General features: G+C 60.5%; 2 protein-coding genes across 51 annotated transcripts in view; both read left to right on the top strand.

The window, feature by feature from the left end:
- ARFGAP1 (ARF GTPase activating protein 1) lies at positions 1–10,831 on the top strand. Of its 50 annotated transcripts, none has more exons than XM_081557626.1 (14): positions 1–148; positions 1,190–1,253; positions 2,977–3,040; positions 3,241–3,350; positions 3,464–3,635; positions 4,070–4,170; positions 4,953–5,039; positions 5,342–5,438; positions 6,149–6,205; positions 6,679–6,711; positions 8,122–8,178; positions 8,658–8,717; positions 9,239–9,309; positions 10,216–10,831. In XM_081557626.1, the coding sequence occupies exons 3-14, from the start codon at positions 2,981–2,983 to the stop codon at positions 10,556–10,558; spliced, it is 1,248 nt and encodes a 415-aa protein (XP_081413752.1). In that variant the 5' UTR covers positions 1–148; positions 1,190–1,253; positions 2,977–2,980; the 3' UTR covers positions 10,559–10,831. The 50 variants fall into 50 exon arrangements, with proteins under 50 accessions (XP_081413752.1, XP_081413778.1, XP_081413747.1 ...); XM_081557652.1 differs by having other exon boundaries at positions 9,601–10,831; XM_081557621.1 differs by having other exon boundaries at positions 9,233–9,309.
- The window catches only part of COL20A1 (collagen type XX alpha 1 chain), a 26,315-nt gene continuing 13,381 nt past the window's right edge, over positions 10,629–23,562 (top strand). The window contains 15 exon segments of the mRNA XM_081552296.1: positions 10,629–10,729; positions 12,358–12,423; positions 12,801–12,873; positions 13,413–13,489; positions 13,606–13,665; positions 14,732–14,823; positions 16,781–16,891; positions 18,192–18,335; positions 18,489–18,632; positions 19,978–20,136; positions 20,478–20,597; positions 21,166–21,330; positions 22,021–22,173; positions 22,360–22,550; positions 22,822–22,951. Of these exon segments, the coding sequence (XP_081408422.1) occupies positions 10,629–10,729; positions 12,358–12,423; positions 12,801–12,873; positions 13,413–13,489; positions 13,606–13,665; positions 14,732–14,823; positions 16,781–16,891; positions 18,192–18,335; positions 18,489–18,632; positions 19,978–20,136; positions 20,478–20,597; positions 21,166–21,330; positions 22,021–22,173; positions 22,360–22,550; positions 22,822–22,951 (1,786 nt within the window).

Below are 23,562 nucleotides of genomic sequence, written 5' to 3'. Positions count from 1 at the left end.
GTAGCCGGAAGCGGGTGGCGGCCGGGTGGGTGGCCGGCGCGCGTCCTCTGTGCAGTTCGCGGCGCGGCAGACCCTGGCCCGGACACCCGCCAGGACCCCCGCCCTGACCCCAGCCCGACCCGGCGCAAAGGATCTAGCCCCCTGCCCGGTAAGCGCGCGACCGAGACCTAGAGGTCCTGGTTCCCCATGGGGCTGGTCCATGGCCCCTCCCGGCCGCCGCCCCCGCCAGACCCCCACCCACTTCGAGGCAGCCATCCACAGGATTTGGAAGGGCCCACCTCGCCCTCCCCTGGTCTTTCCGGGGCTGGTCCACGGTCCCCCTTCCCGCTCCCCCCCCCCCGCAGCACCCCTCCTCCGACCGTACCCGCCCAGACCCCCACCCACCCTGCAGGGCGTCCCAGGTCCCCAGCCTTCTTTCCTCTGAGACTGTCACGGGCCCTTGTTCACCTGCACCCCTTCCGTAGGGCGAGCCGGCCCTGCCCCGTCCCCTCCTTCGGATCCAAGATCTGGTCTGGACTCAGGGTCCCGTCACGCCTCTTTCTGAGTTCTAAGTTCTGAAGGGGCTTCCACTCCTCAGAGGGAAGGATTCTCCTCTCGGTGTTGAAGAGGCTGGTATCATGGAAACGGCAGCCACCCCTTGGCCGTGGGTGACCGTGTTGCGGGAGGGAGAGGAGACCGAGAGAGGACTTTGGAATCCTCCGTCAGTTTATATACGTCTAGTAGAAGGACTGTGTTTCTTATCTGCCCTGTTAAACAGCTTCTCGCCCGCCACAGATATGAGAGTTAACTGTGCTCATTTGGGCAGGCTTAAGGGTCCAGCCACCCTCAGTTTCTGTGCCAAATGGGGCTGTCATAATAGTCCAGGGGATGACTAGTGTTGAACTTGGCCTTGGCATCCCTTCCCCACCCTGCAGAAGTGCACAAGTAACAGTGCTTTAGGATGAGAAACGGTTGTCCTTCTGTGTAGGTGCTTTGAGTGCTCAGGTAGTTTCAGAGAAAGATGAGCATAATTTGTCCCTGTCGCTGGTGACAGCTCCAAGTGGTGTGCTGAAGTCATCCCTTTTAATCTCAGGTGTTGAAGAAGTTCCCACTTAAGGAACAGTGTTCTAGGGTCTGACAAGTGGCTTCTCTCATGAGCTGAGAAAAAGTGTCTTGGTTCACCATTTACTGAAGCCACGTCCTCTTGCAGAGAGCTGTGTGTTACCATCTTGATTTCAAGTATTAAAGCAGGAGTTCTTGGATTCTTTATCAAGGTAAACTATTGTTTTGAAAGAAGGTATTTGTTTCTCATGTATTAAAGTTAGTATTTCACAGAATTAAAGGGTCTTCTCATGCAAAAAAAAAAGTTGCTCTTAAATCCAGCCCACATCATTCACTTTCACGTGAATTCACTTCTCACATCATTCACCTTCATGTGAGTTCACTTTTATGTGTTTCCCCCGCTGTCATTCTGCCATTCCTCACTCTGCCTTTTTTTACACAATTACAAATTCAGGGCAGGCTCACCCTAGTTCTGACTTCTGTTTGCCTGTGTTCTGTTGGCCAGAGCAGGGGCCCTAGGCAGGCACAGTTCTATGGAAAAAGCTCCTAGGGGCCACCCATTTCTGCCTTCCTGCTGTGGGTTACAGCATGAGGACAGGGTCCCCCCTCAATGAGTCGGGCCAGGTGCCAGGGAAGTTTGTGAGTTCAGGTGTCTGCCTTCAAGACCTTCAGGCACAGCACAGAGACATACAGAGCAGAAAGGTCTCTCGGGCAAACCCTTGGTTTGTTTCCCTGGATTGCAGAAAGCAGATATTTATTTCCTGACTTCACCTAGCTTAAAAGTGGGCCTGTGAGTGTTTGACATTCTAGATTCAGGAGGCGTGGTTGTGGGGACAAGCCAGGTTCCCTTGAGGAGTAACTGAAGGTAACAGGCAGATGCAGACCAATATGCTCCTGGGTTTTTGTGCTGTTGCATTGGCAGGGATGCTGGCGGGAACAGGCCCCTCTCAGACAGTGGGACGCAGGGTCAGAGGTTGCAAACACTGCTAGTAACCCAGGCATGTGGCTCTGTCCCTGGCAGTGGCCCATGTGTCCTCGATAGGACATGTCCTGCCAGGGAAGCTGGAGGGACAGTGTGCACACTCTGGTCCCAGGACCCCGGCCAGGTTAGGGTTAGTTTACATCCAGTACTGTGCTGGGTACCCTTTCCCTCCCTGGCTTGATTCTTACTGTATCAACTTTCCTGGTCATGAATTAAACAGGCCACCAATTGAACTTGAACTTGGCTGAAGCTAGGAGATCTATGAAGAAATGAATGGCTTTTCTCTTCAGCCCAGGCTGTGTGGCTGCTGTTCCCCACAGCGTCCCCATGAGGCACTGTGGCAGATCTGCAGGTCCATAGGCCCCTGCCTATGCCCTGCTGTGGCCATGCTCTCTGTCACCTCTGTCCTTCAGATGGCCCCTGGGAGGCCAGCCTCTTCCCATGTCAGTCAGGACCACCGCTTCTGCCCCAGGCCTGCAGCCTCCCTGCACTGGCTTGAGGGGGGTGGGGTATTGCCAGGACCGAAAATGTGAGGCACCCTGTCTTCAGGTACCATCAGCCCCGAGTCCAGTATGTTGCCCTGAAAGCAGGAAAAGAGATTTAGCTGCCAGTTCTGAGCACATTTTATAAAGCCCGGCCCTTTGCTAGGAGCTTCACCAGAAACCGACATTCCATAAATTACACAGTCTTGATGCAGTGTGGTAAGCGGCCTCTGGTAACTGCATGTTGCTCCTCATGATCACTTTATTGGCCTGGCAGCATCCACGCTGCTTTGGGCTTTTCCTTGCGCTTGGAGAACAGGTTCCCGCAGTGAGGGGCCCCCGCGCTGCCTGCAGTGCGTCGTCCCATTCCCTAATAGCTTCCGAGCAGCTTCTTGGGGTTCCTTGAGGTTATATCTTGTAGTGTGTTTGCACTGGCGGTTGATTTTCTTGTGAAAATCTTGTTTTTCTTAGCACCATGGCCAGCCCAAGAACCAGGAAAGTTCTTAAGGAAGTTCGGGCGCAAGATGAAAACAATGTAAGCATCCGCTTTTCCTCGACACCCAGCTGAAGCTTCAGGAACCTCTTGGTGTAGTATGTGGTCTCAGGGTCCTCACTCCCTATCACCATTGGCCTCATAACCAGCCTCCCTGTTCTTGCTCTTGGGGCCACCATTGGATCTTGGGGTCCCTGGGTCCTGCCTCAGCCCCTGGACGAGCCCCTGGATACCGTTCACAGGTGTGTTTCGAGTGCGGCGCCTTCAACCCACAGTGGGTGAGCGTGACCTATGGCATCTGGATCTGCCTGGAGTGTTCGGGGAAGCACCGCGGGCTTGGGGTTCACCTCAGGTCAGTGCGCGGGGGTGGGGAGGAGCGGACCCCTGTGTAGGTCGGCCCCTTTCACCCCTGGGCTCTGAATCAGGGGGCGGTATCGGTGACAAGGCCAGCCCTCTGCTGTGCAGCTTCGTCCGCTCCGTCACGATGGACAAGTGGAAGGACGTGGAGCTGGAGAAGATGAAGGCGGGCGGGAATGCTCGGTTCCGGGAGTTCCTGGAGTCTCAGGAGGACTATGACCCCTGCTGGTCGCTGCAGGAGAAGTACAACAGCAAGGCTGCTGCCCTCTTCAGGGACCGGGTGAGGCAGGCCACCCACCGTGTGGAGGCCCCTCCGGCCGCAGGCACTACATGGAGTCTGCATGCCGTCCACATGGAGACAGCATGCATGGCCTTGGCTCTTCCTACCTGGGGGACTTGGGCCTGTGGTTTACTGGGCTGAGGATGGGCTTTCCTCCCAGCCTCTGGGGAGTACTGTGTCTAGACACCTCTGTGCGTGCGGCTAAAACTCTCCTGAGAACTGCAGTGCCTACTGGGGGAGGCTCATCATTTGGGGTATAGAAAGGGGACCTCAGAGACTAAGAGCTTGCCCATTTGGCATCCATACCCGGCAGAGCCCCCAGCCCGTGGCGTTAAGCCCGAGGGGCTATGTGGGGGGCAGGGAGTGCACTGTGATCGGGAACATCTAGGCCACCTTGATGGGCCCCTGCTTTCTGACCCAGGTCCCCTTGGCAGGTGGCCGCTCTGGCCGAAGGCAAAGAATGGTCTCTGGAGTCATCGCCTGCCCAGAGCTGGACTCCCCCTCAGCCCAGGACGCTGCTGTCCTCTGCCCACCGGTAGCTACTCATCCAGTCTCTGGCCAGCTCTGTGCTGGTTTCAGCCCGGCCCTGACCTTAACTGTGGCTCGGGATCCCTATGCTGTCATGGTAATAGTGCTAGTTGTGAGCTGTTTCTAAAGTCAGTAGTAGAAACAATTCTTTAGGTTAAAATTTGGACTTTTAATAAAAACACAACCAGTAAAGGCAGGTCTGATGTAGGAGTAGCACCTCCCTCCCTCAGACCTGTGCCACACCCTGAGGCAGTTCTGTGGGACACAGTCTGGCCAGCTGTTTACGTCTCCTGTCCTGTCTGTGGGTTGCCTGCATCCCCAGGGTGCACAGGCTGAACCCATCCCCGCAGTGGGCATCCTGTGTTCTCTCGCAGGTTGGAGGCTGGTGTTCTGGGGTGACCAGCCTCAGAGAAGCCTCCCTGTTTACACCAGGGGCGCCCAGTGGCCCTCCCTTCCGCCTCCCCCTTCAGTAGTGAGATTCTGGTCAGAAGGGCTCCAGACTGTGGCCCAGTGCTTGCTGTGGCCTTGGTCCCCCTGGTTTCGCTGTGGCCCTCCCTGCAGGCTCAGGCCAGCATGGAGCCACTGTGGCCCCCGTACCCCCAGAGCAGCGCCTCCCCTGCTTCTCACCTTTTTTCAGCCGCTGAGCCTAAGCTTGAGCTGCCTTCTACTCAGAGCTTAGTTTTCAGAGGAGCCAGGTGTGAGCAGGTGGCCGTGAGTGCACCTCCCAGAGACCCCTGCGGGCAGGTACCCACCCTCTGTTGACCTCTTACTTTTGACCCACCATTGCAGAGCCTCTGGCCAGCTGCAGAACTCCACCGCCTCTGGGGACAAGGCTTTCGAAGACTGGCTGAATGATGACCTTGGCTCCTATCAAGGGTAGGGTTTCAGGCGGGCTTGGGAGGCCGGGGGCAGGGGGCACTGTGAGAGTGGTTGGGGCTGCTGCCCATGTGTACGGTGGGTGCAGGATTGGCAGGCCCTGTGGAGTCCTGAGTGGCAGCTTCAGGAGGGTGCTTGAATGAGAGAAAACCACTGAGAGAAAGGATGTGATTCTTTCCTGGAACCTGCCTGACCTGTGGACGAGCGTGTCCCACTTCCGGCAGTGACCCAGAATCTAGGTCTGGGTGCCTCTGCACCCTGTGACTGTAAGGAGCAGCAGGCCTGTTGCCTGTGTCCTCCAGGGCCCAGGAGAACCGTTATGTGGGGTTTGGGAACACGGTGCCGCCTCCAAAGAGGGAAGACGACTTCCTCAACAGCGCCATGTCATCCCTCTACTCGGTGAGGATGCCGTCCCAGCCCCCCAACCCCCATGCCCCAGGGCCTCCTGGAGACCAGCCATCCTAGGATTGCACTGGCCCGTTCCCCTTTCCTTCACTGACTTTGCACTTTAAAGCTGGGCTTACAGGATTTAACCCCACTTGTGTTTTGTCTTTTGTTTACGTTGGCTACAACATATAACACACGTGCCCCAGGTTTAACAAGGCATGTTTTCCCCGGAGATCTCCGGCTCTGAGTGGAGCCTGCCTGGCCACCCCTCCTGGCAGGGCCGCCCTATTGCGTGGGTTGTGTGCTGAGTCTGCTCCAGGGGAGAAGGGGCCATCAGCATGGCCTGTTTTTCAGAAGCGCCTCCGAGGGTGTGAAGTTCATGTCCCCGTGTCCCTTCCATCCTACCCCCAGAAGCTGAGCGTCTTTGTCAGCTCCTTGTGAGGGTCCCTCCACATCTCCCCGGGAGGCACAGGCCCAGTGGGGATTTAATCCAAATGACTGGCTTCTGTTGTGGAGGCTCAGGGGAAATGACCTTGGACTCAGAAAGGAGACTGGGTTTCATGCCCCCTGCGGCCTGGTGGGAAGGCCTGTCTCCAGGGAGTGGACCTGAGTTGCTTCCAGGGTCCCTAGCTGTGTCTTTCCCACGGAGCATGGGTGCGAAGAACGCTCTCCTGTGTCTGCACGTGGAGCTGCCACATGGCTTGTGTGTGGCTTCCTTGCAGGGCTGGAGCAGCTTTGCTACCGGAGCGAGCAGGTTCGCCTCAGCAGCCAAGGAGGGCGTAAGTACCAGGCTGTCCTGCGACACCACAGGCTGGACAGCCAGGGGTCCTGACAGGGCTCCAGCCACAAGTTCATCTGCCCCACGGGGGTTTCTGTGAGCGGCCCCTCTGCCAGGGACCCTGAGAGCACCCAGGGTGCTGGGGAGAGGTGAGAATATGACCAACTGTGCTCAGCAGCGAGCAGCAGAGCCCGCTGGACAAGGCCCCAGCCCTCCCGGGGGCCCCGTGTCCAGAACGCAGACGTCAGCGTCGGGCCTGCTCCCTTGCCCTGGGTGCCCCTACCCTGATGGTCTAGCTCCTGGGGGAGCAGGTGTGGAGGGCAGCTTTGCGGGGCCTGAGAGCCACTGTGGGGTGAGTGCCAGTCCTCGTGGCCATCAGGAAACGGGCCTGGGCACCCAGGCCCTGCAGATGCGCAGCTCCGGCGGCCAGTGTCAGGCGGCTGACCAGAAGACCCTCTTTGTGCTTCCTTTCAGGCGACAAAGTTCGGGTCCCAAGCAAGTCAGAAGGTACCGGAGGAAGCCTTTGCATTGGCACTGTGGGGGCTTCTAGGCTGGGTGGCCTCTGTGTGCCCTGTGTCAGGGGAGGAGTGTTTTACACCGGCAGTCAGGCGCCCACAGGCCCATGTGGAGTTGTCTCTCAGGCTCCCATGTCTCCGTGTCACTTCAGGCTCCTGTGGGTTTGGGAGGTCGAGGCCACTGTGCCTTTGGCCTCGTGGGGAAGGAGGCCCTGTGCCAGGTCTGGGCAGCCATGGGCAGGAGACCCAGCACCCCTTGAGGGTGGGGGTTTTGTCCCAAGGATGCAGCGTCCCTTGTCTCTGTTAGTGCCCTCCCTTCCTGTGGCCGTGTCGGGGCCCGGTGTTTGTCTTGTTTTCAAACCTTGGCTCGCAGTCCTGGCGATCCCCTGCCTGGTGTCCGGCCCTGGGCTGGGTTCAGGAGTGATGGCTTTGGGGGCTGGCTGAGGAGCCTCCGAGCCATGCGGGCCCCTCCCACCCTGAAGGCTGAGCTCCCCCAGCCCCACTCAGGGACGTCTCTAAGCCCCCGTTTCACTGGACTTCCACCCCGCCTGCTCCTGTCATTCTGGGAGGGTCAGGTGGGAGGGGCTTGGTCTAGAGATGGTGCGGTGCCCGTGGAACCCTCTCCTGGTTGTCGCGACCGTGGCGCCTACCGCGTCGCTCTCTCTCTTCCCCCACCCCTGTCTCCCCACGCTGTCTGGGTAAAGTTCTGGGGTTCCAAGCAGCAGCCAGAGCTGGTAAGGCCCCGTCTGTGCTTGTGCATGCCCCCTGACCCCCCCTACCATGTATCCGGCACGCGCCTGCACTGTAGCCTTCATGTTGGTGCTTCCATGTGCTCATATTCAGAGCTGCTCTCCAACTTGATGGGCTCCCATTGGAGCATCTGTGTCACAGGCAGGAGGCATGGGATCCAGAGCTCAGGGCTGCCATCGGGGCACCGAGGGGCCAGGGTACCCTGAGGTCTACAGGGAAATTTTCATGGTGTGGTTTAATTATCTTCAGCTGAATAATCTGAAGGAGTCTGGTCCCAGTGGCGAGAGCCCCGCACTGTAGTCGTCTCCCCATTGTCCTGCCTGCCCCCCACCTGAGCTGCTGGCCTGGCCTGGCCTACCCCTACCCCCAGCTCCATCCCTTCTGTCTGAGCTCCCTTGGGGGCCCCTGGAGGGGAGATGGGACTGGGGGTACACCTGTCTGTATGAGGGACAACAGGCTCTTCAGGAGCCCGTAGGCCAGGGACGGCAGTGCCCAGCCTCCACAACAGCCAGGAGCATTGTGTGCTAGTGGCTAGGCATTGTCAGCCACCTTCCCTCCACCATCCCTCCAGGATGGCAGAGTTCGCCATCCTGAAGTGAACATGCCGCCACACGCACACGACTTTTCTTCATCGTGTCTTTCCTTCTAACAGGCGTCGGAGTTGGGCCACAGTCTGAATGAGAGCGTCCTCAAACCCGCTCAGGAGAAGGTAACACGGGGAGAACTCCTGGTGTTCAGCTGTGTTCAGTTCCCAATGCCCTCATTCGAGGGGCAGTTGCTCCTGGGGGCTCTGTTTGGGTCCTCAGACTCCCTGGTGTCCCTGGGTCCCTGGTGCCTGTGGGCCCTCATCCTGGGCTCAGCGAGGCCTGGCCTTGCACCCTGCTCCTGCGTGGCTGGGCGTTTGTCCTGCCACTTGCCCTGGAGGCCCAGACAGGCAGGAGGAACATGGGGTGGGCAGGGCAGCGCCAGCTTATGCGGGAGGTAGGGAGCGACACAGAGAACACTAGGGGTGGGGGGTCCAGTGAGACCAGCCCGGGCTGCAGAGTGGTCGGCCGGCCCTCCCTTTGGCTTCTGGAGAGGGGTCAGCGCAGAGACAGCCCCTGGAGCTGGTGCTGGTGGGCGGTGGCCTTCATCAGTGCAGGCAGTGGGCGTCTGCTGGGCTGTGACGACGCTGTTCCCATCCGCCAGGTGAAGGAGGGGAAGATTTTTGATGATGTGTCCAGTGGGTTCTCTGAGTTGGCATCCAAGGTAGGGCAGCCCTGCCTGACATGCGGGCTCGGCTGGAAGCGTCTCCATGTTCCAAGGCACCCAGAACCAGGAGTGGGGAGGGCCAGCGCTTCTTGCGCATCTCTTCTTGGCCCAAAGGGCCTGTAGGACCAAGGAGGGTCAGGCAGACGCTCCGGTGCCGACAGCCTGAGGAACATGGAAACTCCTGGACGAGCGCCGGTCCCAGCCACTAACCTATTGCTATTTTCTTTCATTCTTTCATTGCTGCGGCCAACCTTCCTGGTGAGTGTGCTGTGGGTGGCCTGCCTCTCTGCCTAGCGCTATGGGTGGGGGCGCATTCATCCTGCTTCCCGGCCCAGAGCCTCTCCGCAGCCTCTTGTGCCCACATGGCAGGCATCCCGCTATCCCCGTCCGATCCTGTCCGGTGAACTGGCCTGAGTTTGGTGGTGTCACTGCGTTTCTAATCTTCACCCTGGTCTCTGGACACCGCACACTCCCAGCAGAGCCCAGCTGAGCTGCCTTCCGCTCTCTTCCAGGTCCAGGGAGTTGGCAGCCGGGGCTGGCGGGACGTCACTACGTTTTTTTCTGGGAGAGCAGAGGACTCATCTGACAGGTATGCTGTGTCCGTTCCTGAAGTGGGCTTCCTTCCAAGTTCTCCCCCAGATCTCAAGGGGCAGGGTGTCTCCCCCAGGGCCCTGGGTGACAGTCAGAAGCCCCTGGAGCTCTGGAGGTGCAGAGAGGCATGTCAGTCCCTCTGCCTCTTGCTCTGAAGCCCTGCCTTCTACCTCAGGAGCTATTGCTGCCCAGGACTTGGTGGGGGGGTGGTCTCAGCCTTGCCCTCATGGAACAGGCTGAGAGAGAGGCAGGGCTGCTGGGCTTTGACCCACTTCCTCGGGGTCTCCAGCGCTCAGGGCTCTGCCCAGGCCTTCCTGCTGGGAGCCCGGGTGGGCCAGCTTTCTCCTTCTCTGACTCGGATGGGACCCTGGGGCTCTGATGGACGAGCTTATGCCGAGCCCAGAGTGGCAGCCACTCTGCCGAGGCGGATGCTGTCGGTCTGCCTGCTCGTGGACCAGCCACTTCCTCCTGGCGCTGTTGGACGTGTTCAGTGGTGAGGTTGCGGTTGGGCGAGGAAGTCTCTTCCTGAGCTGGTTCCACGGTGCAAAGACTCAAGTCTCTGGGTTTTCTTCCCCTTATTTGTTGCAGGAAAGTAGTAGTTTACATTTTCCTCTGAAACATCCTCCACATGGGTGGGACTGACGGAGGGTGGGCTCTGGTGGCAAGCGGCGTGAGTCCTTCCAGCAGGTTCCACGGCCTCAACTCCGTGGTGGAGCCACCCCGAGGCTGGGTGTCCTCTGCCCTCAAGGAGAACAACGGCTCCGGGACCCTGAAGGGCGTGGACCGGGACTCTGGGTTGGAGCTAGGACTTAGCTAGGGAGAGGCTGAGGGGAGGCCAGGTAGCTTGGGGACCCCCACAGTGACCTTCCAGTTCTGGGAGCTCAGAGAGCCCTGTCTGTCCCAGACCCCCGGAGGGCCCGAGCTACCAGAACAGCGGTGGGGACAACTCTCAGAACACCCTCGACCAGAGCTTCTGGGAGTCCTTTGGGAGCACCGATCCTGCCAGGGCCCACCGGTCCCCAAGCAGCGACAGCTGGACATGCGCGGACGCCTCAGCCGACAAGAGGAGCTCGGACAGCTGGGATGTGTGGGGCTCGGGCTCTGCGTCCGCGTCCAACAATAGGATCAGTGACAACAGCGATGGTGGGGAGGCCTGGGGGGGTGGCGGGGAGGGCCGGGCCAAGGTCACCAAGAAGGCCACGCCACCACCCGCGGTGGACGATGGCTGGGACAACCAGGACTGGTAGGGCCCCAAGGCCAGGTGCAGCGGCCGCTCTGCCTCCTCACTCTTTCCATTCCACCCAAGAAATGCCGGACATGCAAGAAGACAGCCTCAGCCGAGACCCAAGAGCCACGAGCCTGTGGGAGTGGGGGCACTTCTGCGTCCCTGTGCTCGCTTTCCAGGGGACTCAAGCCGGGTGCTGTCACAGGCAGGGCTCCCTGCTGCTGCAGGGCCAGCACACCTAGCCCCTCCCCAGTGAGCTCAGTAATAAACGCCCCCTTGGTGTTGCACACGGCCACACGTGCTCGAGGCCTGATTCTCCTTGAAGCGACTTTTAACTTTCTTTTGCTCTCTTTTTTCTTTGCAAGAAATTGCCTGAGGTTTGAGAGCTGCCTCCACCTCCCCTTCCCAGTCCTGTCTGCACTAATGCTGACCTGTGTCAGCCCTGCCTAAGCGGCAGCTCACCTAGCCTCAATCCAAACCACTGGGCTCCCATGGGAGCACTGTGGATGGTTGCCAGCCCTGTCCTGGCTGGCTTGGCAGCAAGGGCCTGAACATCTAGCTCCCCTGCCCCTGCGGGGCTTTGATGTCACAGCAAAGCACCTGGAGACAGGGTGGTCTGGGCATCGCCCTCACCAGCGAGGGGGAGAAAAGTCCCCACTGGGTGTCTGCCTGGGAGAGCAGCTTTGTAGAGACAGACTGGCACTGCCCCCTTCTGCCCTGGTTAGACATGGGGCAGCCAGCAAGTGGCCAGCTGGGCCTTCGTTTTCCTGAAACCTCCTGACCCTGGGCCCCTGGGGCAGGTGTGGTCCCTGGTGGGATGGTCTTAGAGCCTGTTCTCAGCTGAGTCCCAGTTGAGACGACCAGGTGGGCCTCTGCCTCTCGGGACAGCACACCTGTCGGCTGTATGGCCACCCTCAGCCCCCTGGTTGCTGTGTGTTGTCCCACCCAGGCTCTGGCTCCAGGAGGCCAGGCCAACCACCAGCTGGAGCCTGGCCAGCCCCGCCACCTGTCTGCCCTGGGCTTCCTGGCCAAGGTTCCAGGGTTGACCAGGAGACACCTCAAGGCCAGCCTTGGCCCAGCTTAGCTCCCTTTTTGGGAACTTTCCCAGTGACCTGTGCATCTTCCTGGCCCCTGCTTTATACACGAACCCCTCTGCTGCCACCATGTTCAGTAATCACTCCCAGATGGTGGCCCTGCCCAGCGGGCCCAGGCCTGCAAGCCAGATGATGGTGGCTCTCCTGGGTCCCCATGCCCTGATAGGAAGACAGGGAGCAGGGCTTCCTGGGGACTGTCTGGGCGTGGAGGCCCTGCCCCCTGCACCTCCTCCCCAAGGGGCCAGGGAAGCTCTGCTCAGCCCTGAGGGCCCCTTCCTGAACATCAGGACAGAAGTTCTTGGGGCCATCTCCCCACTGCAAAGGCCCCACCTGTACACTGGAGTGAGGGCCACAACAGCTGTGCAGCTTCTGGAAGGCTGACAGGACTCACCCAGCAGGGGCCAGCCTGGCTCCATCCTTCCTTTCTGAGGGCAACTCAAGCCCTGGCTGAGCTCTGACCCTGCTGGGTGGGCTGTGAGGCTCCGGTGAGTGGAGCACCTGCTGGATGCAGGGACTCCTGGGTGGATGCACATGTTGGGGGCTGGATGGGGTCCAGCTGGGAGTGCTGAGGACCTGACTGGCTCGAGAGCACCTTGGTGGGCTATGTGGTTGTGTACACGTGTGTTCCGAGCACCTGTGAGCCATGGATGTGCAAGGTCATGTGTGTCAGTGCTGTCTGAAGCTGCTGGGCCAGGCGCCCTCTGCTGGCCTCCACTTGGGTCTGCAGGGCCCACCTGCACCCCAGTGCCCAGTGCAGGGCATCCACTAGCTCTCCAGTGTCTGGTGTCCAGCCGTGAGTCCGAAGCCATAGGCGGCTTTCAGGCCACAACATGTCTTGGGACTGCCTTCTCAGCAGGTCCTCAGACCCCTCCTAGCTGCAGGAGCACCAACCATGGGGCAGGACGGAGGCCAGAGGGATCTCAAGCTACCTACAGCAAGGCTGGAGGGCTGGCTGGATCCAGCAGTGCCTGCCCAGTGGCTGTGGGTCCAGGGAGGAGGACAGGAGCCTCCACAGGAGTTGGAAGGGCCTCACCCTCCAGCAGCATCTAGCCCCCAATATTTGCCCACCAGCCCCTCCCAGTCTCCAGCGAGTATCACAGCCCTGACTCTGGATGGTGGCCTCTGCCGGCCAGCAGCCTGAGAGCCCTGTGCTGTGCTTTCCTCCCCCAGAGCACCTCTGCCTCCAGAAGCTGAACCCATAGGGGCCCTGGCAGCCTCGGAGCACTTGGGAGAAGGGGTCCAGGTTGGGGTCGGGCGGTTCTGGGGGGTGTGTCCTAGGGTCCAGCAGGGGAGTGCTTATGGCATAGACTGGGTGCCTTTCCCCGCGCCCACCACAAGCCTTGGTTGGGTCAGGCCCTGAGGCTGTTGGGTGGGCTGAGAGGGCTCGGGAGGGGCTGTGCTTGGCTGGCCCTCAGAGACTGGGGAGGGTTGTGGAAAAGCGGCAGGTGCAGAGGAAGCTGGGCAGGGCAGAGTTGGGGTGGTCTGGGCACTGGAGAGTCCCACAGGTGGCTCGGGTTTGGGGTCACAGGTCCTGGGAGGCGATGCTGGATGAGAGAGGAGGCTGTGGCTCCTGGTGTGACCCTGGGGTCCAGTTGCTGCTCCAGGCTGCCACTCACCCAGTCCGCCAGAAACCTCCTGCCCATTACTCATAGCTTGGTCCCCTAGGGCCACAAGTGGTGACCTTGGTCCCTGAGGGGCCTCTCCCATGGGCTTCTCTGGGACAGACTCTGAAGCGACGGGTACAGGTGTTTGTCCCTTGCTGCTTTGGGCCCCGCCCTGCAGGGTGATGGGTCCTTCATGCTGCGGCCTGTGTTCCCTGGCTCTTGGAGAGACGTTCTGGGCAGCAGATGGAAGAGCTGGTGGGCGGGGGGTGGGGGGGTGGGAAGGGGCGGAGGCTCCCGGTGGGTGGGGATGGGCCAAAGCAGTGACGTCGGAGAAAGGGGCCTCATAAGTCACAGCCTTCTTGTGACTGCAGTGGGACCAGGGTGGACGGGAGCACACAGGACCTGGGGACGCTGCCTGGGGACAGGAGCAGGTTGGTGACTCACCTGGAGGCTGGGTGGGCAGGGGCTGCTCCCATTAGGGGCTGCTCCAGGTGTGTGATTTGAAGATGTGCTTGACCTTCTAGAGAGCTTTCTGGGTGGGGGGAACTGAGTTCCTGGGGGGCAGCAGGACCGGATGCATGGGGTCTGGTGGGGGTGGGGCCCGGACCCCTAGGGTCTTGGATGGAGGAAGGCAGACACTGTTGAGGGCTCCTGATCACAGCCTTGACCTCTGTGCCCCTGGAAGCGTCCCACAGAGGTTCTGGAAAAGGGAGCCTGGTTTCAGAGTGTGGAGGAGGGTCAGAAAGTGAGGTCACCAGGTAAACTGTGCCTCATCCTCTAGCCCCTCCACAGTCCAAGGACATTGTGAGCCCCACCGCCAGGGGTGTGGCTGGGCTGGGGGTCCCAGGGGCCTGAAATCCTGCCCTGCGTTCCCCTCTTTTCTGTCAGCAGAAGCCTGGAGGCAGCCCCCCAGGACCCAATCCACCTTCAAGGCTTCCACCTGCCTCACTGAGAGACCAGTTCTGGGGTTGAGAGGCTGGTATCCTGGGGGGGGGGGGGATTCTCAGCCAGGACACCTCCTCCTGGGCTGGCAAGCGGGCAGCACAGCTAGGGTCCGGCTCCAACTGGGGTCCCAGCTTGACGCTGCTCAGGGCTGCAGGCAGGACCACCCACCTGCCCCTGCTTCCTCCCTAGACCTCTTGGCCCTGACGCTGGCCACCCCAGGCTGGTCTAATAACAAGTAAGTGGGCAGAGCAGCAACCAGGCCCCATGCGGGGCTGTTGAGAACGTCACAAGGATAGGATGCAGAAGCTGGTGGTGGGCAAGTGAAGGGCAGCTGACCTGTGGACCCAGGAAGCCCTCCAAGCCTGTTGGACACCAGCCCCTGTAGACAGGAGGGTGGGTGGCTGGAGGCGTTTGGGTGGGGCTCAGTCCCTGGCCCACAAGGGCAAAGATGAATAAACTCTGGCTTAGAGATCAGGAAGGGATGGACGGACGAATGGATGGACGGACGAATGGATGGTCAGACAGGTGGCTGAGTGGCCTCTTCTCCCACAGGCTGCACACCATGAGCGTCTGCGTGCGCCCTCCCCTCGGAGTCGGCCTCTGTCTGTGTCTGAGTGTCACCCTGGGGCTCAGCCAGGGACAAGGTGAGGACACGGGTGAGGGTTCCTGGAACTGTGGCTCCTTCCTGACCCCCCCAGGCCATACCTGCCCAGGGTACAGGCCGCCCTGCAGGACCAGTCTCCCTCTGGCCCTGAGCAGCTGCTGCTCCCAGGGGCTCAGGTGCTCAGGGGACAGAGGAAGACAGGACAGCTCTGCCTGCAGCATCACCCTCAGCTGTGGCTTGACCTTTGGCATTGTGGTTTTTCCTTTTAGTTGCACTTTTTTTTGTATCATCCGTTTGTTTTTTCAACAGTTATTAACACACTGTGCATTTGATTCACTCTTGCATTAGTGATTCTTTTTTTCATCATTCTCTGGACACGTTTTTCATTGTGAAATTTTCAAACAACTGAATCTAGACTGAAAAGTGACCCCCCCCCACCCCCGAGGAGAGCCCAAGACACCACCTCCAGCAGGTCCCTGATCCTTTCAGCTCATTTATGGCCATGGGCAGCACCTTGGTCGGCTGTCCCCTGTCCAGCAAGGGGACACTCAGCTCCCTATGGGGCGTGTCCCTTTCAGGGTGATGCTCAAACCCATCGGGGAAGGCTGGGGAGACCAACCCTGGGAGGTGGTGTTTGAGTCACATGCAAGCCTCCTGCATACCCCCCAGCCACATCCCTGGCATGTGTTCAGCTCCCACGAGTGCCAAGAGGGTAGGAGATCTCTGAGCTAGTCCTCATGGGGGCGTGGCAGGGGCCTGTCACACAGCCACCCAGCCTGGAGTCCTGGCTCCTCTAACCACCTTCTTACCAACAGCACATCCTCCTGGCTATGATTTTGCTCATGGGTGGTTGGGCCGTCCATCCCTGGGGCTCTGACAAGATCCCCCCGAAGGGGACCAAGTCAGTAAGGAACTCCAGACACTCACACGCAGACAGCACGAGGCCCCTGCAGGCTCTGGGTGGACTGTGGGTGGGGGAGTGGCTGGAAGATGGGGGTGGGACCCATACGTCCAGGCTGCCCTTCCCCAAGAATGGCCCTGTCGGGGGCGCCCTTGGCTGGGTACTGTCTCCCTGGCGCCTGCCAAGGCCCCAACCTGCAGACCCAGAAGGCAGCTTGGGATGCCCCCCCAACAACATGTCAGGGGTGCAGGGAGACAGAGGCTCTTCATGAGCTGGGCCCCCCACTCACAAGCGTCTTTTCAAGGCCCCCACTGCTGAGACATTCCTGCCTTTCAGCTCATGCTCCAGGGAGCAGGGGGCCCATCCGGAGGCCCGGCTCAGCTGCTTCCCTCTCTGAAGTGGCCATTGTGTCTGCCATGGGCTCCCCCCAGCCCTGTCCTTCCCCTGTGCCCCCGCTCTGAGGGGGGCAGCCAGAAGAAGCCCATCTCTGTCCCCACTTTCCAAAAATAGTCACCCATACCAAGGAGCTGCCGGAAGCTTGGAAGTCAGGCTGTGCCGGAGGGCTCAGGCCTCCATGGCCCCTTCCTCCTCCCAGGATGGCCAGGGTACCCTCCCCAGGGAGCCCCTGCCCCCAGGCACCCCCACCTCCTGGGCTGTGTGACCATGGCAGCAGGGGGTCTGCAGCTGTGTCTCCACTGCTCTTCGGGGACTCAGGTGGGGAATCAGAAGGGGTGGCCACTGCTGGCTCAGAGCCTGTGTCTCCACTGGGTGGGTGGGCAGTTAGGGCCACTCTGGGATGCTGACCTGAGCCTAAATCCACGGTGCGGGGCACCCCTAATAGAGCCAGGAGGGCCTCTCTGGACAGAAGTATCCCCCACCCAGATCTGTCCAGCAGCCTTGGACTGCGAGGAGTCCTCCTCCATCTCTGGCGGGCGAGGTGGGCCCCTCTTCTCAAAGTTCCCCCCAGTGGGACTTGTAGTCCCCTCTGAGCCCTGGTGGGGCCACAGCCTCCTCGGAACCTCAGGATGGGGCCCCACAGCTGGTTGGGGAGCTCACCAAGGAGGATCAGTCCTGACCGCCTGTCCTGCTTCCCCAGCGAGTGGCCGCCTGAGGCTGGCGGTGCTGCCCGAGGACCGGCTGCAGATGAAGTGGAGAGAGTCAGAGGGGAGCGGCCTCGGCTACCTGGTGCAGGTGAAGCCCAGGGCAGGTAGGGCCCCCTCCTCGCCTCTGTGCAGGCCGACGGTGAACACGGACAGCACGGCGGTCACTGTGCTGGCTCCCCTGGGCTCTGCCCTCCCTCCTCGTTGTCTCCTCGCTAGCACAGGGAGGTTGTGGCGGGAGAGCAGGGCCCTTAATGTCCCCCCCGTGTGTCCCCACACCTGGCACATGCAGAAGGCACTCAGTCAATGACTTTGCAGAAACAAGGACCCTCCCCCAGCTTTGAGCTCTCAGGACCCTGACAGGGGAGTGGCAGACTCGCTCCATTTTAGAAGTTAAGATTGTTTGACATTGAGCTTCAGCTATTTCAAGAGCTGACCTGTCCTCAGTAACCCTTGCTCCTGGGTGGAGCTCTTCAGGGTCTCAACCCCAAAGAATTGGGGGGGGATGTGCCAAGGATGCACTCCTCAGAGGGCCTGCCTGTCCATCCCTCCCTGGCAGGCAGCAGGAACCCAACAGACCTGGGCTTAAAGCCTGATTCCGAGCAACTGCGAGACTCGATTTCCCATCTACAAAATGGGTGGGGACTTGTGAAAATTATTCAGCTTGAGTCACGTGAAGCACCTGGGACCTCACCCTCCTGGCCTGTCCCACCTCCCCATGCAGGGCTGGGCCCAGGCTGGGGGCTGTCCACCTTGCAGGACGTTGGACAATGGGCAGGCTTGTGGGTCCTTCCTCTCCTAGTCGCCTCTCTAGCACCTGAGGTCCAAGAACTGCCAGGTGCTTCCTGACCTCTCATCAGTCGCTCCTATTGCCTCCACTGCCACCTCCCCTGAGAGCACAGCAGCATGCCCTTGGAATTGTTTCTTTTTTTTTGTTTGTTTCTTTGGAATTGTTTTCTTTGTTTCTTTGTTTTTAGCATAGACTCACAGTCACACTCGGAAGTGCTTACAGGCTCACTGCCATGTGCTGTGCAGCCCCTGTGCACAGGCGGCAGGCTCCTACCCACGTGCAGCCCTGTCTGCACAGACACCTCCATGGTGTCCCCAGCGCTGCTCTGATGGCACCTGGAGAACTCGTGCATCCTCCACTGGACCCTGAAATGAGTCCCTCTGGGGAGGAGCACAGGCTACTCCCATCAGGTCCTAGAGAGAGCACAGATCTCTCCCCATACTCCCTCCCCTGGCCCAAAGGGAGGAACTAGGGGAGGGAAAGAGGGGGTGCCAGACGGATTTCATCACTCCCAACACACATGCACACACATGCACACCTGTAGGCATAAGTGCACACACGCATGCATACACCACCCACCTCAGCCTCCTTGATCCGTCTCCCCACCCCCACCCCAGGGGACCCAGAGCAGGAGGTGATGCTGACCACCAAGACCCCCAAGGCCACCGTGGGGGGCCTGAGCCCCTCCAAAGGGTACACCTTGCAGATCTTCGAGCTCACTGGCTCAGGGAACGTCCTGCTGGCTCGCAGGGAGTTTGTGAGTAAGTGCCCTGGGGGTGCCTGTGTACAGAAGAGGCTGGAAGCCCGTGGAGCCCGGATGGGCCTTTGTGGGAAGGGTTGTGTGGGCAGCCCCCAGGCCTCCGTCCCCCTTGCCAGGCGGTGGAGTCCTGATATCCCCTCACATCTCTCTGCAGTCGAGGATCTGAAGAGTAACTCCATGAGCAGGAGCAGCCAGAGGCCACTGGGGGCAACCCTGGAGCCCACCCGCTCCCTTGTAGGGAGCCCAGACCTTGAGCTCCCAGGGGCCGTGGCCCCAAGCCAAGACCTGCCCACACTTGGTGGGTCCAAGTCGGGTGACAGTAAGTGGCTGGGAAGAGGGGGCAGTCTTCAGTGCCTCACGGTTTCCACATGGCCAGGAGGTCCTCCCTCCATCTGCCCTCACACTCCTGTATTTAAGCTTGGCTGCCCACTCCTGACTTCACTAACCCACTGGGGCGGGTCATCTGCTGCGAATGTGCTTGGGGCCCAATGCCTGGTCCCACTACCTCAACCTCCCTCAGGTGTCCCCCAGGCTGAGTGTCGCTGGTGAGGGGTAATACAGCTGTGACCACCCCCCTCCAGGAGTACCTGGCAAGAAGCAGCACCCACCCAGGGACCCCACAGGGGAGGCCCCTGCTCAGCCCATCCCAGACTTGGAGGGGCAGAACCATGCCAGGACCTCGGCTGGAGGGAGAGGGGAGCCAGGTGAGATGGATGGGGTGCCAGCATCTGCAGGCTTGAGGGTGGGACCACAGCACAGCGTTTCCCATGAGGCCCTGCAGGCAGAGATGTGCCTCCCCCACCAGACCTGGGATGTTTCTGATTTTGTCTCCCCCATCAGACTTGGAATTGAAGAAGACACCTCCTTCCTTAGACCTCATCCGGGGTCCTGGGGTCCAGGCCTCCCACTGTCTCCCAGTGGACTTGGGGTCTTACAGGGTGGTCTCTCCCATAGTGCAGGGCCTTGAGGCCAGAGGGTGCCTCCCGCATTCGGTGAGGGTCTCACCACAACTACCCCACCAGGAGCCTCCAAGAGGGGATCTGGCCCTGGCTCTGGGTCTTGGCCTGGAGACACTGTGCACAGCTCTGGGAGCCCCAGATCAAGAGGTGTGGCTTTGTCTCGAAAGAGCTCCTGGTCTTTAGGACAACCCTCCTCACACACACGGTGAGGCCTCAGCCTAGAAACGGCAGAATGGGCAGCCACCAGGTGCTGTTCATGTTGCTGACTCACCCCAGTCAGCTCCCCTTAGAACATCCTCTGCCAGCTGGGCCTGGGAGCTGGCAGGCGAGGAAGGTGCAACCCTGCCTTGGACAATCGCACAGTGACCAGCACTGGCCAGGCCAATAGAGGGTGGAGGTTCCAGAGCAACTGGATGTCCTATGAACCCCCTTTAGGGGAACTCAGAGAGGCTGGGACAGTGGGCTGAGCTTCACATGCAGTTTCCTAAGTCTGATGAGACCCTGGTACTGTCCCCCAACACTTTGCTGCCCACCTCATTTGAAGCCAGAGCCTTGTGGCCCCTCCCCCTCTACCAACCCCAGGGAAGGAGATCCTGGGCACTGGAGCCCAGCTACGGGCAGTTCAGGGTCCTGTAGCAGTGATGACCTTGCCCAACACCTCACCTCCCTCCCCTCCCACCCCAGGCAGACCCCAGTTCCGCTGCACACCCCCCATGCCAGCGGACATGATCTTCCTGGTGGATGGGTCCTGGAGTATAGGCCACAGTCACTTCCAGCAGGTCAAAGACTTCCTGGCCAGCATCATCGAGCCCTTTGAAATCGGGCCGGGCAAAGTCCAAGTAGGTGGGTCCCAGCCCTGCCCTGTGCCCCGCAGGGGTGGTCCTCACAATTCCACTCCCTACCCCCAGCTTGGAGAAGGGAGTGCAAAGTGAGGGAGGAACCAAGGCTAAGTTCTCACCCAACCAGGCAAAACTGAGGTTCCCATCTGCACTGGAAAGACAGCTAGCTCCCAGGGAGACCTTGTGTGGAAAGTGGGCCTTTGCAAACATGCCTTCCTGGTGACCCAGGCAAGGCTGTGTGTGTCCTGCCCACCTGCTGTGTGCCCCCCCCAGCCTGATTCAGTATAGTGGAGACCCCTCCCCTCCCAATCTGACTCAGTAGAGTGGGGACCCCTCCCCTTCCAGGCCTGACTCAGTACAGTGGAGCTCCCCAGACGGAGTGGGACCTGAATGCCTTTGGCACCAAGGAGGAGGTGTTGAACGCTGTGCACAACCTCCGCTACAGAGGAGGAAACACGTTCACAGGTCTGCCCGGCCCCAGCCCCAGCCTCGGCCCCACCCTCAAGGTCCATTCAGGTCTTGTCCCATGGTCAGTCTCCCTTCCACCCTCAGATAAGGAGAGGTGTGCATGAACCATGCCCAAGCCCTGTGTATTCATGCCTTTGCAGAGGGCCAGTCTGCCTCGTTCATCCATGGTGAACGTGGCAAGTCAGGCAGTCCTGCTGAAACCAAGTGGCTCCTCTGGTCAGTAGAGGCTCCTGGGAGGGCCCACCAATGGCTTGGGGGAGCCCTGTTGTCAGCAGTCCTCCTCAGGGGGTCTCCCCCAGGCAGACCACACCACATGGCACAATTCCCTCCCTGATCCCCATTCACCCTGTGCACCCTGCAGTAGCAGGGTGTGGGATGCCAGCCCCTGGGTCTCGGGTGCCTGTGAGGGAAGGAGGGTGGCGCCCCTGCCCTCTGGGCACTCGCAGCCTGAAGGGGCCAGGACTGCCCTAGTGGGCAGAGCCGGTGGCCAGTGGCTGGTGGAGCCATCACGGATGGGCAGGAGAGTGCATGGGGCCACGAGCACTCTGCTCTCACTGTGCCCAAGGCCTGGCCCTGACCCACGTGCTGGAGCAGAACCTGAAGCCCAGAGCAGGTCTCCGTCCAGAGGTGGCCAAGCTGGTGATTCTGGTGACAGATGGCAAGTCCCAGGATGATGCCTACGCTGCTGGCCACGTGCTCAAGGGTCTGGGTGTCAACATCTTTGCTGTGGGTGAGCACATCCTCCCCCCTGGGCTCTCAGTGTACTTTCTCACAGCACATAGCAGGGTGGCTCCCGGCTCCCCAGGCTGCAGGTCTTGTGGCTTCTAAGCCTCAGCACACCTTCCCACCCCCACCCCGTCTGTGAATGGGAAGAGTCCCTGCTCTGAAGACCTGAGTCCCACCCAGACAATCGGAGGTGGCCACTTGAGTTGGCGTGGGCAGCCTGGCCACTCCCTGGTGAAGTGGCCAGTTGGCAGTGTCATCTGTGGACGTGTCTGTGGCCCCTCCCTGCTCCCCACACTGTATGCCCTGGGGACCTTGCTGTGCTCCTGTAGCCAGCCAGTCATTAACTCCATCCCTTGGGAGGGACCTCCAGACCTGAGGGCAGGGTTCCTGGAAGCAGAGACCCTGCTCTGTGCCTGACCCTAGCCCCTGGGTGAGCAGGACCCCGAGGAAAGCACACTGACCTCTCCTGGCTGCAAGCTCCACAGAGACCTGGGCAGGCATGCCACAGGCACCTTCACACCAGCCTGTCTCTCATGGGCACCTGGCCAGGTGACCCTGTTCTGGGGCTTGTGGGGTCTGGGGTCCTTGGTAAGGGCCCTCTGCCCACTGGGTGACCAGCAGGGGCCCAGTGGTCCTGACTGCACAACAAACAAGGGTGCTGGGTGGGCTCACCCTCCCCCCAACCCTGCGGCAGGTGTGAAGAATGCCGACGAAACCGAGTTGAGGCTCCTGGCATCCCAGCCTCTGGACATCACCGTCCACAACGTGCAGGACTTCCCCCAGCTCGGCACGCTCTCCGGCCTGCTCAGCCGGCTCATCTGCCAGAAGGTCCAGGGCAGGAGCCCTCGTGGGGGCCCAGGTGAGCAACAGGGCTGGCACAGGGGCAGGATTACCACACCAGGTGCAGCCCCACCAGGTGCAGCCCCACCAGGTCCCCTCCCACCGGGCTCTCAGGGCTCCCAGGAAAACTGGGGAGCCCCTGTCCTTCCTGGAAGTGGCCACCAGGGGGCGCAGGCAGAGCCACTGACACCAGCCAGCCCTTGGGCCTGAACTCCTCTTCCTCCCACAGCTACACTTGCCCTGGACCCCCCTCCCGCTCCCACCAGGCTGGTCCTGACCCAGGTGACCTCCTCCAGCGTCCTCCTGTCCTGGATCCCGGCCCCACAGCCGCCCCTCAAGTACCTGATTGTGTGGAGGCCTTCCAAGGGTGGCGCCCCCAGGGAGGTGAGCACTGCCCCCACCCCCAACTGCATGCAGGGCTGGAGTAAAGCCCACGGGTGACAAAATCAAGGTGAAGGAGGAGCAGGTGCGAGGGGGTTACGGAACCACGGCCCCACGCACCTGTGGATGGCGGGGTTGTGCTCACGCCTGTGTGATGGGCTGATGGCCCAGACCTGCCCTGGGGACACAGCTGTGCAGGGAGTGAAGGCTGACTCAGCACCCCTGCCTGCTCCCCTGCACCCCACTGACCTGCTCCTCACGGCTCCTATTCCAGGTGGTGGTGGAAGGGCCCATCTCATCAGCGCAGCTGCACAACCTGACCTCCAGCACCGAGTACCTGGTCTCTGTGTTCCCCGTCTACAAGGCTGGCGTCGGCGAGGGCCTGCAGGGCCTGGTGACCACAGGTGTGTGTGTGCACTCAGGGTTGTAGGGGCTTCCCCCACCTACAGCTTCCCCTTGGAGCCCGGCACCCTCAAGGGTGGTCTGAACCCAGACAGGGTAGCACACCCAACAAAGGCCGAGTCATTGGGCCTCTCTGACCCTCAGTGTCCTCTTCTGAGCACAAGTGACATCATTTGTATCATGACCCTAACACAGCAGGGACCCATTACTGTTGCTGCCACACTGTGGAGCTCCTGCCCTGCCTGGCCTGTAGTTCCCCCGGGACTGCGTGAGACCCGCCCCCCCACCTGGCAGCTTTATTGAGATACACCCCACAGTCAGCTGTTCACAGCGGGTGATATTGTGGTTTTCCATATAGTCCCAGCATTGTGCACCCGTCACCCTGAAGGGAACCACACACCTTAGTCGTCACCCCAATCCTCCCCTCCCCCACAGTCCCTGCTGACCCCTAATCTGCTCTGTCTCTGGGGTTTATGGATCCTGGACCCTCCATCTAAATGGGACCACACAGGCTGTGGCCTCTTAACCCTAGGCCACGGCCCTTCCACCCTCAGGGCAAGTGGCCTTAACAGAAACCTGCGGGGTGGTCCAGGGTGAAATCAATTCCAGGACT

Source organism: Giraffa tippelskirchi, chromosome 13 (genome assembly GCF_054371585.1).
Source record: "Giraffa tippelskirchi isolate mGirTip1 chromosome 13, T2T-mGirTip1v1.2.pri, whole genome shotgun sequence".
Classification (NCBI taxonomy): domain Eukaryota; kingdom Metazoa; phylum Chordata; class Mammalia; order Artiodactyla; family Giraffidae; genus Giraffa; species Giraffa tippelskirchi.
This window is presented reverse-complemented; position numbering and strand designations above follow the sequence as displayed.

Excerpts from the sequence above, each read along its gene's own strand:
- ARFGAP1 (XM_081557620.1), top strand. The coding sequence starts at position 2,981 with ATGGCCAGCCCAAGAACCAGGAAAGTTCTTAAGGAAGTTCGGGCGCAA. Across the intron at positions 4,171-4,952 it reads CTGCTGTCCTCTGCCCACCG|AGCCTCTGGCCAGCTGCAGA; the intron begins GTAGCTACTCAT and ends CCACCATTGCAG. Across the intron at positions 8,179-8,657 it reads TCAAACCCGCTCAGGAGAAG|GTGAAGGAGGGGAAGATTTT; the intron begins GTAACACGGGGA and ends CCCATCCGCCAG.